This window comes from Cystoisospora suis, assembly GCF_002600585.1.
Source record: "Cystoisospora suis strain Wien I chromosome Unknown contig_244, whole genome shotgun sequence".
NCBI lineage: Eukaryota > Apicomplexa > Conoidasida > Eucoccidiorida > Sarcocystidae > Cystoisospora > Cystoisospora suis.
In genome coordinates this window covers 491-19,093 of record NW_027153046.1, presented here as the reverse complement: position 1 = coordinate 19,093, position 18,603 = coordinate 491, and the positions used below count along the sequence as shown (strand labels likewise).

General features: G+C 48.6%; 1 protein-coding gene across 1 annotated transcript; it reads right to left on the bottom strand.

Moving 5' to 3' along the window:
- Positions 1–6,847: 6,847 nt before the first annotated feature.
- CSUI_000631 (uncharacterized protein) lies at positions 6,848–15,202 on the bottom strand. The gene is made up of 3 exons (XM_068060864.1): positions 14,729–15,202; positions 12,148–13,815; positions 6,848–11,943 (listed from the first exon to the last, which is right to left on the bottom strand). The coding sequence occupies exon 3, from the start codon at positions 10,922–10,924 to the stop codon at positions 7,334–7,336; it is 3,591 nt and encodes a 1,196-aa protein (XP_067927160.1). The 5' UTR covers positions 10,925–11,943; positions 12,148–13,815; positions 14,729–15,202; the 3' UTR covers positions 6,848–7,333.
- Between the last annotated feature and the right edge of the window lie 3,401 nt (positions 15,203–18,603).

Genomic DNA, 18,603 nt, shown 5'->3' with positions numbered 1-18,603 from the left:
ATTCTAGTTCTTCACTAAATCCTTTTTTTACCATTGAAGGTTCGAAATCTGAAAAGAAGTAAAATATTCATGAAATTTGTATTCCTAGATATTATCCATCTGCCTTCTATTTCAATGTCAAAATATTATTAGTTTAATACAGTACAAATAGTGCCTTGGCAGGTGAGGCCCATGGTTTCTCTCGGACTGAAACTAAAACGCAGTCGTAAGATGAAGTCAAAGATCCTCGGAAACTGGTGAGCGTACCTTGATGAAACAGTCAATGAAAGGTTGTTCCACCACGGCGATCCCGCCGCACAATAGTCTCGGACCACTGGCCAAACCAGCCAATCTGCGACTTCATAACGAGTTCGACACACTCTTGAAAAGGCATCACAGGAAGAGTAGTCGAAAAGCCTTTTCTCACGAACTCAACTTAGTCTCACGGAAAAAGAATCACTCCTTTCCTTCTTTTACCGGGCACACCACTCACACCGACGAATTTGGGAATCGCCCCAACACAGGTCCTCTTGTGAGAAACCCGAAGTGCGTTCTGCCGCTTCACTAGCTTAAGTAGAAGGGGTCTCGTCACTCTTTCTCACGTTTCTCCATCCACCCGCTTTCAGAGGGTTAAATTCCTCCACTCCTCGGAAATCCCTCTCGGGAAGCGAAAAATTTTTCTCTCTCTGTGTTCTTCACCACCTACTGAATGTCTGGCGAGCTAACTAGCTAAGGAGTTAGCTAACAGCAACAACGTCCGTACTCTATCCGTCTGACTCACACTTACGGCTGGTACTACTTAATACTTTACAACTAGCTATCTCAATATGAGGCTAGCTGAGCGACTACGATGTCTAGTCTACAGGTCTAGACTACTAAATGGTCACGGGTCAGAGTTTCAGTATCTGACACCTCTTCCCTCCTTAGGAGGTCCCCCCCTACGTTCTGAATTGGAATGAAAGGTCTACAACGACATATAACCACACTTTACACTCACTCTTCATCAGTCAACGATTTTCACCCCGCCGTTTACCCGCGCTTGACTGAAATTCACCACATTGACATTCAGAACAGTGGGCAGAAATCACATTGCGCCAACACCAGATTCCCTTGCGAAAGGAACTCACGCAAATTTACCTGGACACTGAACCTCCTTGGACTTGTAGAACTCGCAAGTCTACCACACTTCAGTTTGCTGTTGTTCTCTGAGTTCCTTTGAAGTAATTAGCAGGTGTTCGCTGGCATCCGAACATGTTATCTGCTGGCTTCTGTGTCTTCGAATCGACCGTCCGTAAAACTTTGGACGACGTAGCTCTTGTCTGAGGATTCACTTTATGCTTCAGGTTACCTTGTAGTTCCTACTCCTCTTCAGTGACCCGCAGCTGAGTACTGCTTAGCTTCCCTCGTCCTTCTGCGTCTTCAACTTCGGGCTTCAGAAGCGAAACATGAAATGCTGGACGGATCAGTATCGGAGGAGGTAGGTTCAACTCGAGTGCACGGTTTCGGATCTTCTCTATGATCTTGAATGGCCCTTGAACTTTAGGACCAAAGCTTTAGTCGAAAAAGAGAAAGATGACAGAGATGAGATGTTTCTAGAGGTTCGAGTTGGGTTTTTCCCAACTCGGGACTCCAGAGATCCTCTTTTCCTATCCGCGAATTTCTTGGGAGTTGCTTTTGCTCGTCTGAGTTCTGCTCGGGCTCGTTGTGGATAATTCTTTGTTTCTGGCGTCGTTCCAGTCCCACTGAAGTCTCTCATAATTGGTGTGGTTTACCGTAGCTCAGTGTAAGTTAGTGCTCTCTGACGTCCCATGGGGGCAAGAGTACATCGCCAGGTATCCACGCGTTGAGTCCCAGATCTTTCCAGTGGATTCCATTAGTGCCGCTAACTAATGTAAGTGAGCCTAGTCGAGACCGGAGGTGAACACCGTGAAGTCCATGAGAGTGTGAGGGGAGGTGTGTTGAGTGATCCAAACGGTGATCAGGGAGAAAACAGGCACAGAGGGATATGTGAACGAAAGACCATATGTGTGAGGAGGAGTTAGTGTTCAGGAGTGAGGTGAATGAAGAAGACCAAGAGAGAAGCAGAGAAGCCCCCAGGAAAGGGAGAAGACGAGACCCAGAGACCCAGATCAAGTCGAAAGAGACCACAGAGCAACAGGGTAGACGCCGTTCGGCCAAAGTCGGAGCTGAGACTTACGAGCAGCAGTCTGTCTGCAGAGACGAAGCCGAGGTGCAGACACGTCGGGACCAAGCCACCCGGGTGAAGAGACGAGACGAAGTGAGCGAGACTAGGAGAGCGAAGAGAAAGAAAGAAGAGTGGAGGGGGGACTTCCGATGTTTCCCCGTTGGGTCGTCCGTTTCTGAACCTATGTGTGTGACACGTGTGGTTGCACTGGAAGTGTGTGGCCAAGATGAACCTTGTGTGAGAGAACCGAATGGATTTTCTTCCCCCGTGCCTAACGTTTGTGAACCCGGACGTGGTTGAGACCAGGAGTCCGTGTCGACGGAGAAAGAGCCGTCGGGGAAGCTGAGCGTTCGTGAGAAGTTGAGTGTGTGCCGACGGATTGTGTCTACGTCCGTACGGCGTGTCGTGGTTTCGGTCATGTTGACCGATGACCGTGGGAGGACCTCCTCCGTTAATGTTTCGTCTCACCGACGTTGAGTTTTAGGTTGACCTGAGTGAACCCGATAGTGTCTCGACTCACCGTGAGCGTCCAATCGACAGATCGGAGCACAGACAGATCCCATCACACCTGTAACCCGCACCAGAGAGCAGAATAGCTTGATTCGTGGCCTGAACTCACCACGCTCCACTACGGCTACTCCGGTGAAGTCGAACTCTCCTAGAAGGCCTAAGAACGGCGGTTCTTCCACACCCCCTAGTAGTGTAGTGGCCTAGGTAACGTGTCGTCTAGTGTTCTGGCCCGTGGAAGGAGGAGCAACACCTCCTGTGTCGAGCACCCAGGTCAGATCCGTGACATGGAGACACACCAAGAAAATTCAAAGACTCTTTAGCAAACGACACTATTCCTCCTCGGAAGGTCAGGGAGTCGACCGTCAAGCCGAGTCGACGAGATTGGAGCGTGAGACAGACTCACTACCAAATGCCCGGAAACACCCGGAAGGGAAGAGAGATGGTAAGGGAGTGAAACAAGTGGTGGAGATCTACGGTAGGGTGTCGGGAGTGACAGAGGACGACGGGGGAAAATTCGAGATGATACCGTGGTTAGAATTCACGGCCTCCTCTCAGAAACGGTTCAGATGCTCCATGGGAAGTGAGGACCTTTGTTCTTCTTTTACAGAACGGGCTAGGAAGAGAGTGAGAGGGGGTCTGGGATGCTCCATTGTTACTACGTCTAAGCTACGCAGTCGAGAAGCCTGAGCTTCCCGATGGTTAACGCCCCTATCTGGGAGGAAGAGGAGGAAGAGGAAAGTCCAGGGTCTGATAATGAGTGGAGGAGAGCGAGATGGCCTTGCGTAAGGCCAGCTATCATATCCTGTTGGAGACGAATTACATGTTGCAGCACGAGCTGTTAGATTACATACAAGATCTGAATACGTGTACAGCTAAAAGAGAGTTTGTAGGGATCGGGAAAAACGATATCCTACAATAGTGGACGGACGTGATAGAACGAGTGGTGCGGAGAAGGATCCAAAACCGAGAAGGAGACGTCTCACCTTCAGTGAAGAAAGAGGGACAGAGGAAGAAGGGATGAATGAGGTGGAATGTAACGAAGAGGTTAGGGAATCCAAAGGCAGAAAAGGAGTTGGGAAGATCAGAGAAAGGACGGAATTAGTTCAGCTGAGCGAACGGAGGGCGAAATCTCAAAAGCTAACGATCGTGGAAGCCAAGAAAAAGAGAGTTAATACAGGTGGAGTTCAGGCCGTTACGGAGACTCGTGGGAAAGTCAAGGGAGTGAAAGTGGCTAATCCGTATCAGTCGTTCTCGAACAGAGAGGGAAATTCTCTGCCTGTGGCAGCTCCGGGAGAGGAATTGAACCTAACCCTAGTGAAAGTTATTGTAGAGGGGCGTGAATGGGCAGCTCTGTTAGATTCAGGAGCGTCCAGAAGTTTTATCCATCCTGTGTGTGCAGTATACTTTAAGAGGAAGATAAGGAGAATCGTCAAAAGTACAACTTTGCTGGTGCCTCAGGGCAGAAATTTCGTACTAACACAGGTATTCCCGGCTCAAACGTGAATCTGGGGAGACGAGTGGTGTTTCATAAATTCTTGGTCGCGTGTGTAGGATAGTTCGGTTTTCTGCAGAACGCCGGGTTGGTCCCGGCGTTTTTTGAAGGTGGTGGTGGAATCGCAAGGCCAGTGGGTAGAAACCACAATGTTACCAGGATGGGACTCTAATGAAGAACACACGGAGGACGAACTGATGGTAGAAAATGACCGGGAAGAAATACTGTCTGAAGAGCCCGTGACCCAGTTGAACCCGGACCTCAAAGAACGAGAAGAGATCCACCAAGACAGCTTATCCGCCTTGACCTGGAACCCCAAAACGTCAAAGAAGAGGAGGGAAAGTGCTGCGAAGAGAGAGGCAAGGAAGAAACGAGAACGTACGAAGCTTCAGGAGTCGAATTCACAGGAAGAGCCTACGGAAGAGAACCCGAAAGAGAAGAAGAATCCAGAGGGCCAAACGAAAGCCACTGCTGAAGAGAAAAAAAAGGATCAAGGAGGAGGAAAGAAGAGCTTTCTCTTCTTTCCACCTCCTTGGTCAGGGGAAAGGACCGAAGGTGAATAGAGAAGAACAGCCACCACGGTACGGTAGTCGAAGAAGCCACGGGAATCCTTCACCCAAAGGGACCGAAGGTCAGAAGAAGTACCAAGAAGAAGGAAACTCCTCCAGACGGTCTAAAAATACTTGGAATCCAGTTAAGAAAGAAAAGAAAAATGTAGAAAATTCAGGTGGAGTTCATAGGTCTTGTATATATAGATCCTGTGATCGGAAGAGATCTCGTTAGTCAAAGGTCCAAGAAGCGAAGGGAAGAGGCCAAGGGAACAGGTTAGAGGTCAAGGAGAGAAGTTAGATCGAGAGACAGCAGACCTACTGGACGAATTTGAAGATGTATTTGAGGACCTACCACCTCATGGAGGGATTGAGAAACTCATAAAGCACCAAATCAAGCTCATACCAGAAGAAATTCCCCAATACCATACCCAGAACCACAACTTGTCCAACGATGACTTACAGGAGTTAAAGAAGCAGATCACGGACTTCCTTGGAAAAGGCATTAGTCCAAAAAACCAGAACGACTGTTGATATAATACACTATTACCTGAGTACATAGAATCACAGAATTCTGTGTTGAGATGTAGATCTAGTAGAATTTTTACTAAAGCTCTAGTTAGGATAGAACGGTTAACACTAACATAATAGTCGTAAAGATAATAGCCGAACACATACAATATATTTGTTGTGCTAGCACTACTTGGTCCTGAAAAGACTCGTGAACGCCATTCTCGGTAGCCTAGCGCCTTGGGATGTGTCCGGGGTGACCACGAGGGAATCCCGGCACTTTGGGGCAGTGCTTTAGCCGGTGGCCAGGGGCGTTTTCGACGCTGTGTTGCGGCAAGAAAATATTGTCGGTATATTTCAATCTTGTCCGGTGTAAAGTACGTGACGGCCTGCTAGTAGCGGGATTGCGGCACGCCGTTGAATGGGGCGGCCGTGCATTCAGGCCTTCGGCAGATGGCGCCGAGTGGCTCTGCGGTATACTGAATGTTAGGTCAGCTGTGCTTATGAGCGGAGGCGAGCGGTCTTGGTTTTTTCCCTACAGTGGGAATGTGTGCGGCGACGTGGTGACGCTTTCGAGAGCGGTGTTTCAACAGGCTTGAATAGGTGGTATCTCATTCAGGGACTCTGTGGTGTGTTCTCAGGTCACGAGTGCCGAGAACTGGAACTTAAACTGTCGCAAACAGAATGAACGCGCCGTCAGTAGAAGAGAAACCTATCTTTGGCAGAGAAATTACCGCGTGAGACGAGGGATCTAGAGGAACAGCCTGTAGATAAACCCGCCACGGGCTGTGCGTCACAGTTGTACAGGACAGTACTGCAAGTCTGGCAGTTCGACTCCTGCCCTCGTATCTAAAGGAGAATAGTCACGAGGAGTGCTTATTGTGACACTTCCCGTCCTCTGGTGTGGGTGCAGTCACCTCCTCCCCCGCTACAGCTGCAGCAGTTTTTTTGGCAGTGGTGTGTCTTTCGTAACGAAGCCTGAAGGGCTACAGCAAACCACTGCGTGTCTGTGTTCGCCTCGGACGCTATAGCCGGTGTTCCTCAGACCGCTCGCCGATTCAAGGCGCCAGTTGGAAGACGTTTCGGATTCCTTGCCCGGTCAGTGCCCGACCGGACTAATGACAGAGAGCCTCAGAATCCAGGCCCACCGGAACAGAAACTTTAGGTCACCACTTCAGTAAAGTGCGGGAACGGGCGACATTTTTCATGTGGCACGCGAGGCTACCCAGCTACAACACATAACCCTTTTGCTCTAGCTGCACTCCGCCCCCGTTTTACCGAGGACTCGTAAGGCCGCCCGTGTAGCAAAGAGTTGTTGTCTCAGGGAGGACTTCGCCGAGACCAACGATGTATCGTGAGCACGTCAGGATATGGGAAGCTTGACGCGGTGGACCGCCTGCAGCGTACGGCGTGCCTGCTGATCACTCGTGTAGGAACTAAGCATCTTCACTACTTGTTTTCTTCAAGCAAATAGCACTCTTCTGCAACGAGTGACCGGATGTGTGCAGGGCCATACCCGCGTCTGACGTCGGCGCTGTAGAGCGCTGAATAGCCACAGGATCACGCAGAAACTCTTTCTCTTATTTTCTTTTACCACATTCTAGAGGTGTTTCCCAAGTGTGTGGGTTATTTCAGGGCAGACATGTAGCAGTCCATTTTCTTTCTGGGGCCAGCAGGACAACCCAGCGGTGTGAAAAAGCTGACATGTTTATTTCCGCGCAGACCCTGTCGGGTGACGTTGGTGGTACCGACCCGAGACATCACAAGTATAGCAAGCACCTGAGCCGTGTGTCTCCAGGCGTGAATGCACATAGACTGCCATGTCGACACTCAACGAGACACATCAGAACAATCATTTAGTAACAGTCCTGTGGCGCGGCCACCTGGTGACGTTGTGGTTGTAATACACTTACAAGCGAACCGAAGGTACTTCTCCTCTGCGGCTTGTATTTCGGACTGTTGGATAAAATCTAAGAAAAGACAATGAAAACCAAAATTCTCGGCTGTTGAAGTAGAGAGATACTCCTAAAACACACCGATAGAAGAAGAGAGAACGTCAGGATCGATATAGCGTTTGCACGCATCTCGTCGCGGCATGGTTCCATTGTATTATGTGAGGAAGAAGTCAAGACAAGAGATGAGAGTACGGCTCAAGAACTCCAATCGATCTGTGAAAGCTTCTCCTTCTTGGAACGTTTTACTAAAGGACGGGAAGTAGAAAAGAAATCTTTTCGCTTTCTTTATCCCCTCCATGAAAAACGAAACCATCAAATGAAAACTCATAGGAAAAGAGGACTCCTCAGTACAACCGTCAGTATCAAGGGAATCAGTGTTAATGATAGTAGAAGATGAAGAAACATCAGGAGAGGGAGAAGAACCAGAACCAAGAGGAAAAGGGAATAAAGAAGTAGAAGAGTCAGACGATGCATAGGGTGGAGATGAAGCTCCCATGAGAAAGCTCTTGGTTGAGCCGAGCTGTAAGAAGGAAAAGAAGTAAAACTGAAAGATATACCTGATGAAACTTTTCAAGAAGGTGGCGAGAAGAATGATAACGCATGAGGCTCTTGAATAACTTCCATTCAAGAAAACATTGAGAGCTACTATATTAGATGTCAGAGTGAAGAGAGAAACGATATGTCTTAAATGAAGACATTCCTCGCCCCACGCCATCATTAACAGAATACCTATCTTCATGAACATTGAGATTATCACAGCCGACGCCAGATAGTTGTATTTGATCATTACCACTCCTCTCTCTTCTTCCCCTTCCCTCTGGTGTAGAAGGACAAGTCGGCGTGAAGAAGAAGAAGGAGGTTTGTTATAGATCCATACACTCCAGACTTTCGTCTTCTTTTTGCATTTCGTCAAGTCATGAGGATGACGATGGTGATGTCTCTCATCAGACAGGAGAGCAGGAGAAGAACAAAGCGAAGAAGAAGGCTGCAAGGGAGAGAAAGACGAAGAAGGCGGAGGAGGAGTAGAGCAGACACACGACGCATGCAGAGAAGAAGTTTCATGACTGTTGTCCCCGACGTTTCTCTGGCGAATCGCATGGCTATTCTCGTCAAGAATGAAATACATTCCTTTTTCTTGCTCTCCTTCTCCTCTCACCTGCTTTCTTTCATTCTCGTCTTCTTGCTCTTCTTTGAGAGGCTTTATTGTGACTTTCTTTCTCGTGATCTTCGTCACACCAGCTACTTCTTCTTCTTCCAAACAACTATCTTGAGACACAGAACACGACGACGAAGAAAGTCTCTTCCGCCTTCTTCTCATCATCTTTCCCCCCTCTCCACAACTCTCACAATCTTCTTCTCTGATGCGGAAGGATGATGAGAGTGCGACCGAATGATGTTTTTCTTTCTCCCGCAACAGAGAATGATAGCTTTGTCTTAAGAACCTCAAGAGATAAGATACAGAAATGAGATGTGACTGCCGAAGATACCGAATGAAGGACTCCTGGTTTAACTTCTTATCAGAGGCGGAGACAGACATACTGTGCGTCAAGGGTGAAGATGAGAAGACATTCATCTTCCGTAGTTGGTTCTTGAGGTATTGAGACGACGAGAGCATCTTCGTCTTTCGCTTCCATCTTCGTCTGTTGTATATACACCAGAGAAAGAATCGGGTAAGAAGAATGACGGAGAACAAGTAGACGAAGAAATCAAAGATAGAGAAGAATAGAATGAGGACTTGAGAATCCCACGAAGCTGCTGGGCTACTCGCTAGAAGCCATCTTAGGATATCTGTATGAACTTCAGCTGGAGAGAGAAAGAAGAACTCGCTCTTGTCTCGAGAAGATAAGGAAGAGACAGGCGACCACGATGACGCCGACCTAGCAAAAAGATGAGAGTCGAGGTTTTCTGAAGATTCTTTTTCACATTCTTCCGAAGATAACGATTTCGGAGACAGGGAGGGGTTCACCTCATCGGTGGAGAAGAGAGAGAGAGGAAAAGAAACAGACGTCTCTTCTGGCAGAGCATCAGAAAACCGAAGAAGACGCTTTTCTGATCCCTCTTTCTCTTCTTCGTCTTCATCTATCAAAAGATTCTTGTATTCTTCATACAAAAGTTCGACAGGAAGATTGAAGAAAGAGTCTCTCTCGTTGGAGGGAATCTCAAAGCGAGTGTAAACGTGGACAGGAGAGTTGACAGATGACGAGGTAGGAGGGAAGCCGGGGTGACTCATTATGGATGTCCTTACAGGAAATCGGTCCCGCCTGTTTTTGTCTTCCACTGTTATATCTCGTAGGGAGAGTTTTCTTCTTCTGCTGAGAAAAGGAGATCTTCTTACAATAAAGGATGGAAAGAGAGGAAAAGACGACGGAAAATGAGTGATACGAGTGACCTGTTTAGGAGTTCTCCCCGACGTTATAAGGCCGCCCGCCAAAGGTGTGGCCACACCAAGAGACAAGAAGAGATTCTCTGCGGGAGTACAGAAAAAGGAAGAAAGAGAAGAAGGAGAGAAGACTAGAGGGGGAGAAGACAAAGAAAAAAGAGATCTTGAAGTATTTTTCCTCTTCTGCGAAGTCTGAAACAAAAAGATAGTGTGTCCACGAGAGAGAGAATGAAACGAAGACGATGACAACGAAAAAGAAGAGCAGGTTAGACGGAAATCACAGGAAAAGAATCTCTTAGAAGGGGGAATCGAGAGATGAAGAAAATGTCGGCGAAGGCATCTCAGCACAGGTGAGAAAGAAGAGGAAGTTGTCTTCGAGATATCAAGAAAAAGTAAAAACCGGTTCATAGCAGAAGAGGGAGAAGAGAAGATTGGATAGAGAGAGAGATGATGATCTTTCAGACGTAGACTGAAACGTGAATCTTCTCGTGAAGAAAGCTGAGAATATGACGGAATCTGTTGTATGAGGACCTTCTTGTTCTCTCGGCTTCTCTTTCTTTCTTCTCCTTTCTTCTCTTGATCATTTTCGTCCCTAAATCCTTTGACTGTATCAGCTCTTTGCTCCCCATGAAAGCTCTCTTTTCTCAGCTGACGGACAACTGAGGAAGCTCTTAAACATTGTAACGGAAAAACACGACAGTGCAAGTGGCTAAGTGATGATGATATACCATCTACAGAGCTTCCAGTGTACATACACTCGCCAAAAAACTTCTCAGACGAGGAGAAGACGTCTCTCGAATCTTCATGGTCACTCAAAAGGAAAGAAGTATAAAGAGGCTTCCACTCTCTCTGTTTCAAGCTTTTCTCCTTCTTGTTTGTCTGCCCTACGGAAGGGAGTCTGGCATCACAGATTCCAGGTTTTCTAGGACTTCTCTCTTCATCTTCTTTTCTTTCGCTTTCGTCTTCCTCAGCTTTTCCAGGTTTCTTGATTCCTTGTTTTTCCGGTTGCTTCTCTTCCCCCTCTTTCTCTCGCTCTTCAGTACGATAATAGGCTTCCATGAGATGTACATGAATTAGAAACCATCGCGTATACATATCGAAGAGAATACAGATGATAGCGAGACTTCGAAGAGGAGGAGGTACTCCTGTATCAGCGTAAGGTAACCTATTGAAGAGAACATGACGATAAGCTTGCTTTTTATGAAGAAGAAGATCAATTATAATAAGGAGAAGCTCATACTCAATGTACTTATCTGCTATACATCCACAGCCTTCACATCTCTGTAGACGTATATTCAAGGACCCACGAGGGTACTCACGGTAAGTACAAGGTAAAGCATTAGAACACTCCACGCATATCACCATCGTCTTAAAGATAGCAAGTAGGAGAGAAAGGATTCGATCGACATCTCAAAAGAAGAAAAGCCGGCGCATTTCCACTGGCGTTTGACGGTGAGGAACACGCGACGATGATCCGATGATGAAGAGGTGGTTCAGGAACGAAAAAGAGAAAAGAATTTAGACAGGGAAAAAGACGAATGGGTTGAGTAGTTGTACGTTACGATCTTACGACCATCAAAAAAAAAGCGAAGATGAGAAAGCCATGTGATGATGATGAATGAAGTTCAATCCAAGAAGCGCAAGGCGGTATGCCCCGGGAAAGAAGCACCAAGTGGGGAGAGGAAGACGAGCACGGCGTCTCCTAAAAATAGAGGAAGGGTCTCTATGGTTTCACATCAGCGGACAAAATTTGCCTGGAAACTAGAAAGGAATGGGTAAGAGAAAATTTAGTTGTACTACAGTTGGAACTCTCTGCTTGGTGATGGCATGCATAAAAATGCTGCTCTTCCACGAAACGAGAGAAAGGCCTGTTTCGGTGAAAGATCGAGATCATGGTTCTTCTTCTCTTTGCTACCGTCGTTTGTCGTGTGCGGATCACAGAGTCTCGAAACGAAGAGGGACTCACCATCGAGCCACTTCAGAAGGAAAAAAAGTGAGCAGTTATTTCATTCCCTTCTCTGTTGTCCTCAGAGCTAAAAAGCTTCCCAAGACACTGACAAATACATAGACGCCGGGGCAGCTAAGAAGCGTTCTTCTTTATTTCCTCTCTGCACTACATCTTGTCTCCAACTGCTTCCAGCTGCGATGCTCTCTTTCTTCTTGTTGTCTTTCGTCCTTCTAAGACGTCTACAGCTCCATGGGCCGGAGAACCGGAATAGCCAGTTTTTCTAGGTGTAGCTGAGCAGATGATGTATGGAAGAAGCCGACGAAGATACGGATCAGGAATCTCGAAGAGATTTGTTAAGAGAGGAGCGAGTGTTGTGGTCAAGAGAGGAGGGCGGGCGGGTTGTGCATGCATGCCTTGTATCATGATGCACGTGCATCTGGAGAGAATGACAAGAACGAACGAACGTCAAGAATCAAATACAGAGGAGTTCGCGCTCTCGCTTCAGTGATTTTAGCTGCGACCATCTCAGGTACCCAGCACCGTGTGAATTTTAGTTCTAGTCTGTGATATTCGCTTGTCGATGTGCTGTGAGCTGAAGAGCTCTCAACTATATGTTCTCTTACTCCTTTCTTCCACGCACCTGCTGTCTTTACAGCGCGGCCTCTCCATCATGAGCTCGGGTCACACTTGGAAGGCAGTACGGGAAATACTACTCCCGTGCAAAGACCTGGCACTCTCCCGTCCGCGTTTCGAAGAAGATCCCGCGGCTCGTTGGTTTCATCTTAATCCTCCGTTCAGTGTTCCGTAGAGACGCAGATCTATTCAGTGGAGCTCTCGGAAGACAGGCGTGAGATCCTTACGTCCAGAAGAGTTTATAACTGGCATAAAGAAGGAAGAACGGCGTCTGGGCACTTTACTCGCTTCTGTCTCTCCAAGTACTAAGAATACACCCCGCTGTTTGGTAATACACGGTCACCCAGCTACACGTGTCTATCATGCAACTACACACATCCACAACTGAGCGGGAAGTACACAAGCATCTAGATAGTCGTCCGCACACTCACTTTATTCTCTTTCTTGATACGCTCCAACATGTATCTACGTGTACCCATATCAGAAGGTTTGTTTCATTGATGGGAATCACCACCTTTAGTCATCCGTCATTCCGACTATCTTCTTTCCTGCCTCGGTTCCAAACATTTCGACTACATGGGTATTCAATAATAAAGAAATCGGCCAACCGAGGGGTTGGGTTCCATCATGCCTAAGAGGTTTTACAAGTAACTTTTGAATGAGAGACGTCTAGGCATCGGTGTCTCTTTCAACAAGACAAACACGTTCTACAAAGAAAGACATTGGAAATGCTTTGATTGACATTTTCCGCACCTGCATCCCAGCGCGATCACCCCTTACTACCGCCGTACATACATTCCTTGCCGGAGTGAACTAAAAGAAAACTACAGGAGACCGGGCCGACACACTCAGATTTCCCCAGTGACTCGAAACACCAGAAAGGAAGTCGGGAAGACTAGGGGAAGGGAGTTAAAGAAGACAAGGCAAACAGACCTAGAGGGAGCGTGTATAGATGCCCACAAATACATACCTACCGTCGCCACCTTCGTCTCTGTTATCCCGTTTAACTTCATCCGACTCAGCCTCACTCGTGAATGACGGCGACCACTCATAAAGCCACATGTCCTACTCCACTGATAGAAATACAACACCACGGGGCGCACACCGATCTTTCCCAATCTTTTTTCTCGCGTCACACTCAAAAGCAAAGAAAATAGTAAGGAAAAAGATAATCAGAGCTCTGCCATTTCTTCAAAGAGAGTTCGTTAGCACCACACTCTCATCGTCAGGCTCTTCCCTACCTTCTTCCCTTTCTATCCTCCGTTCCCGAGTCGCCAGTGGTTCGAGCTAACTGATCCACTTTCGCTCTCCGTCTGGACTCTTGCATTTTATCTTTCTTATCTTGGTTGAATAATAAAAACTACGGACATATATTGAGAATGCCTTCTTCAGTGATCGTCGTCTTCATCGTCACTGTCGTCATACGATTTACTTTCGTGTCTTGATTCACTATCATCTTCATGAGCGTCTCTCGAGCTTTTTCTTCTACGACGAGGCGATTCATCCTCCTCTTCTTGATCGCTTCCATGGTCGGCACTTAAAGCAGTGGATAAGTGTTCTAAAATCTTTGGATCTAGACCAAGACCCTTCACTGTCTTGATTATAACATTCATATCAATCTCAGGACCTGTCTCAGTGTCGCTTGGCGCCACCTCCTCTGCCGCCGCCTCCTCTGCTGAAGAAGAAACAAGAGGTAGCAGAGGAGCAAGTCCAGGATCAGCAAAGAAGGTTCATGAACGAAGAAAAAGACTGCTGGAGACAGCGAGCCCTGGAAAAATCACTCGCAGGACTCATACGTCGTTTTTAACTTCCTTCTCTCATGTAAGAAGATATCACGAGGGATGTCGACGTGACAAGGCTGTAGACTGACCTTAAAACGAGTGGAATCCCTCCCTGTACGCTAGACACTTCTTTCGGTCGTACACAGACCCGATAGGCTTTCCTGCGAGGCAGTCACTCACAGCATGTAGACCCTCTAACGTATCGAAACAGGGTACCTACCCTACGCTATCCCGCACCTAGTAGAAAGTCGGACAGACAAGACGCGCGAAAAGGACAAACATCAGGACGGAAAATCGCCTGTACTCTCCACACGCCCATACACTCCTTGGTCGCTAGTCTCACTCACCCTCACGCAGGTGAAGCAGTAGAACGAAAATCAATCATCATGGCACGCATGTGCAAGAAACACCGCCGACAACCAAAAAAACGGTCTCTCCTCTGATTCAGTTCATCTGTATCGACTCTTTCCTCTCTGACTAAAAAAAACTTTCAGACGGTGCTGGTTCGCTCCGGGTGAAAGACCCGGAGTGCTAGAGGTATGTCCGAAGAGAGCCCGAATGAAGATGATACCCCGTGCCGTTTCCACTGCTGGGACGGCTGAGAAATTCCCCCTACTAATCTATACAGAGAAATAAGACAAGCTTGTGAAGGCGCATAACTTCAGCACAAGTAGAGAAAATAGTCTTTCCTCCACCTGTTCGTCTTGCCCTTCTTTCTCATGCCAGCCACCTTGGCCCCGCTCCCGCCCGGCCCGGCTGTTTCACAGGTAAAGGAGACATGTTCTCAAGAAGGACAAAAAACCTTACTGTCTCCAGAAGAAGCTTCAGCAGCATTTGCATTGATGACAGAAGAAGCGTTTTCACTTGTCAAGTGCCGGCCAAAAAAAAGGAAGATTGTGAAGAAGAGGAGAGAGAGAGGGAAGAAGAAAGATGATGATCTCGCCATCTTTCCGAAGAGATCGGCCATCCGCTAGAAGAAACACGCCGTTTGAATCTAGGGATAAACCGGCAGCCTTGCTGACTGACGAGTTTGCGAAGACCCAGGGAGAAAACAAGAATGCTTGCAACAGAACATCAAACGCATGAGAGAGGCTTATTCGCTTTCTTCTTGATGCTTGGCTGGGTGAGTGTGAGAACCTGGTTGGTGGAGTGAGAGACGGGGACGGGCCAGAGGGACGGTGGTGGTAGGGTAATAGTACCCTGGAAATGCGTCTTCGCCCTCGAAGCCCTGCGGAGTCGAACACAGTCTTCGCTGTCTTGTGCAACAGACAGGTAAGCTTGTTATCTTCTTGATAGTCAGCGCAGCTGCAAAATAAAACCTCCCACTCTCGCCTTGCGGAGATACGTACAACAGCCCCAGATCTAGCGAAATATCTGTACTGGGGTATAAGCAGACATCCACAGGGAGGTACACGTGTAGGCGAATACATTATACATACGTACAGAGATATGTACGCATATATCCAAAGAAATACATACCTATGCTCGCGGACAGAACGATGGTCAGCACTTTCTTTCCTTGCTCTTTTCAATACCGTTGAGACCCTATTAAGTCTCTCTACACTTTTTCGAACAATAGCCATGCATCTCTTTCACGTCTTGAACAGGGAGACCTGCAAATGTGACAAAGCTTACTTGACAGCGGGAAGCGCATGGAGAGGTGTAAGGGGGACTTTACTGCCGGAACTTTCTTTTATGCACCCCAACACAGGTGTAGCGCGTTTGGGCCACCAGTCAAATTGGGTCCTCTAGATACCATGGCCAGTTCGTACGTGGCGCTTGAGGTGAGTTTATGAGATGGCGGGCCGGTTCCTCGTTGTGGGACCGTCCAACCAGCGCTGCCTGCCTCCTCCTCCTTCGCGGCGGTCCCATACACGATGAATTCGTCGTTGGGCTGAGGCGCCTGCCATGGTGCCACGGTTCCTCCCCAGCTGGCGACGGCAGTGGCACGATAAACCGGGTGAGCTAGCCAAGAGGCAGGTCGCTCGAGCTCCAGAATCTTGACGGGGCCCCGAAAAGGTAGCCGATGGCCTTGGACCCTTCCTCCAGGAAGCTGGCTGTGCTCAGCCACACTCAACGACCGACTGGATGCAGGTCGCCTCTCGGCCTCGGCATACTTCTTCCGGTAGGCTTGTGCCCGTTCTGATTCCCTCGTCGTCTCGGTAAACCCTAAACACTTGAGGAGTGGGCACGAAGTGCGCCGTCTGGTGAGCCTGAACACAATCGTTGCAATAACGTCGTAGCCGTCGTTAGTTTTGGAAAGGCATACGGTCAAATCGGCATTGATTTCATCCGAGAGTGCCGGATGGGGAGAGGCTGCAAGAGCCCGCTGGTGAAGCCGTCCGTGCTCCTTGCGCAGGCCGCCCAGGACTCGACGAAGGCTTCGGTGACGTCCCCCATCTCTGGCCGTGAAGACAAGCTCCTGGCGGCAAGTTCGGTCCTGGAGACTTGTGGGTGTCCTGGAGAACGTGGTCGTAGCAATGTTAAAGGGCTTCTCGTCGAATCGTGCCTACCGGCACGCAGACTCTCTATCCTTGCTTGTTGCGTACCCAGGAGAAATTTCCCTGCATCTTATACTCGGTTCGTTCGAATAATAATGGCAGTGCTAGGCGTTTATCCTTTCACCTCTTGTTAGGGCGAGACACTTCAGCGCATGTTTGGAGACGCTCGCTTTTGCTTAGGCGCTCCGGCAATCTTGACAGCCGGATTGTCCCTCTGCGCGTGACGGTGCAGCGCGCGGACCATATCTTGCCATCCGCTAGCGGCGTCTTCCATGTCTTTGGTGTTCTCGGGATTGTCGAACGACTTTCAGGCTGCAGCCAGCCAGCTTTCCCAACCAGTACCCTAGTCTCGTTGTTGCTTGTTTTTGCGTCAACGTTCGGCCTAGCGTGGTCGGTCTCCGCCGTCACCGGCCACGTGCCGATGCACTGCTTCTGCTCGGTGAGGGCGTAGGCGATTGCCAACAATTCGCTCTCGCAGGCCGGCAAAAACTGCCTTCTAGGCCCCATCTTTCTTGCTTCGAACGCCACTGGCACGCCTTCCTGCTCTAGAACCGCCCCTATCGCGTGCTTGGATGCGTCCGCCGTCAGCACGATTGTCAGGATTTTGCAATCCTGCCTCGACTGCCACGAAGTAGTGCTCTATTTTTACCAGAATGGCGATCGTAGACCATACGAAGTTAAGGCAGGCACCCGCGACCTGCCTAGATTCAGATTGCGTAACGATGCAACAGAAGAAGGAGAGAATCTCGCGCAGCTGCGAAAACAGCAATCAAGTTTAGGGACCAGGAGCTCCCTACAGCAAAAGCAGCAAGGCCGGAACGGGCGAAACCAAGACCAGGAGCTCGACGCACATGGATCGCGGAGGTCAAGGTGACAGACGGAGCAGGCAGATTCGCCAGCCACCTAGAGCGGTCAGCTCACGCAGCCCGCAAGCTCACAATCGTGAGACAGCCCCAACGAGGGCATACGGAGAGAGTTACAGCCCCGGAGAAGGCGAACTCGCCACGTAAGAATATTGAGCAGCCCCAGCAGTTCATCGATGCATCGCCTACACCGGCACTGGAGAGGAACAAGGCGCGGCGCAAGCAGAACAAGGAGACTGACGCCTTCTAGTGAAGGCTAAAAGAGAAAAGTGACCCGAGAGAACCTATTGAAAGCGTTTCGGGGAGTAGAAGCCTGTTTGGGGTAAAGGGAGTGCACGACCCTGTGTCCGTGAGCTAAAGCAAGGGACGGGGACTGCACGGCGGCTTTACGCGGCACCTAGGCCCCGTACCGCTTTGGAACTAGCACAGTTGAATAGAGGAGAAGAAAAGGCATCTACAGATACCTGAATTATAGCCGTACACGCAAATTAGAAAATCGATATTTTTCACCTAATCAGCCTAGAGCCGGGGCAAGCGCTGTCTGCCCCGCAACTCAGGCGCAGCGAAGCACGATTTTGGCTGGTCTCAGCAGCCAGGCCACTTGGGAAGTTAATCCAAGGCGCGTTAGGCACCTTGTCTTTTTAGGAGTTTTCAGAGCCCCGCATTCAGGCGGGATGATATTTCTTAGCATATTCGCAACTCCAGTTTTTCTGGGCCGCGCCACGCCGCGTCAGGTAGCATGGCAATGGCACCACACACATAGGTAATAAAGAGGGCCCATAGGGGAGCCTAATGAGCCCGCCGAGGACGGAAGAACGTGATCAGAGCCTTGAAGCTCGGAGAAAGCAAGTAAAAACAAGAAAACTTGGACAAGGCCGACATAGGTCGGAGGGACAGCCTAATAGTCGGGCAGCCAAGTTGACTCACGGACCGGGAGGGCGAAACTACGGTCCGCGGATTTCAGGAAAGCCGTAATAGGGCTCCTAGAGGAGCCTAATCAGAAGATAAATGTCAGAGCACTGCGCGCTCTGACGCAGCCTACTTCAGCAACAGCTTGGAATAGGGTAACACGTTCAAAGAAGTTCAACATATTTTTCAAGAACCAGTTTCATATTAGAAATATTTTTTTACATACTAAGCACTTAGCATAATAATTAAATAAATTAGTAACATACTGCACACATTACCATAGTAGCATCTAAGAGTAGCAACAGTGAGTTCACACCTTGGATAGATAGGTAGCACGGAACATACTGAGCACAGTGGTAATTTCACGAACACAGTACTACACAAGCACAATAACAATAGGTAACACGCA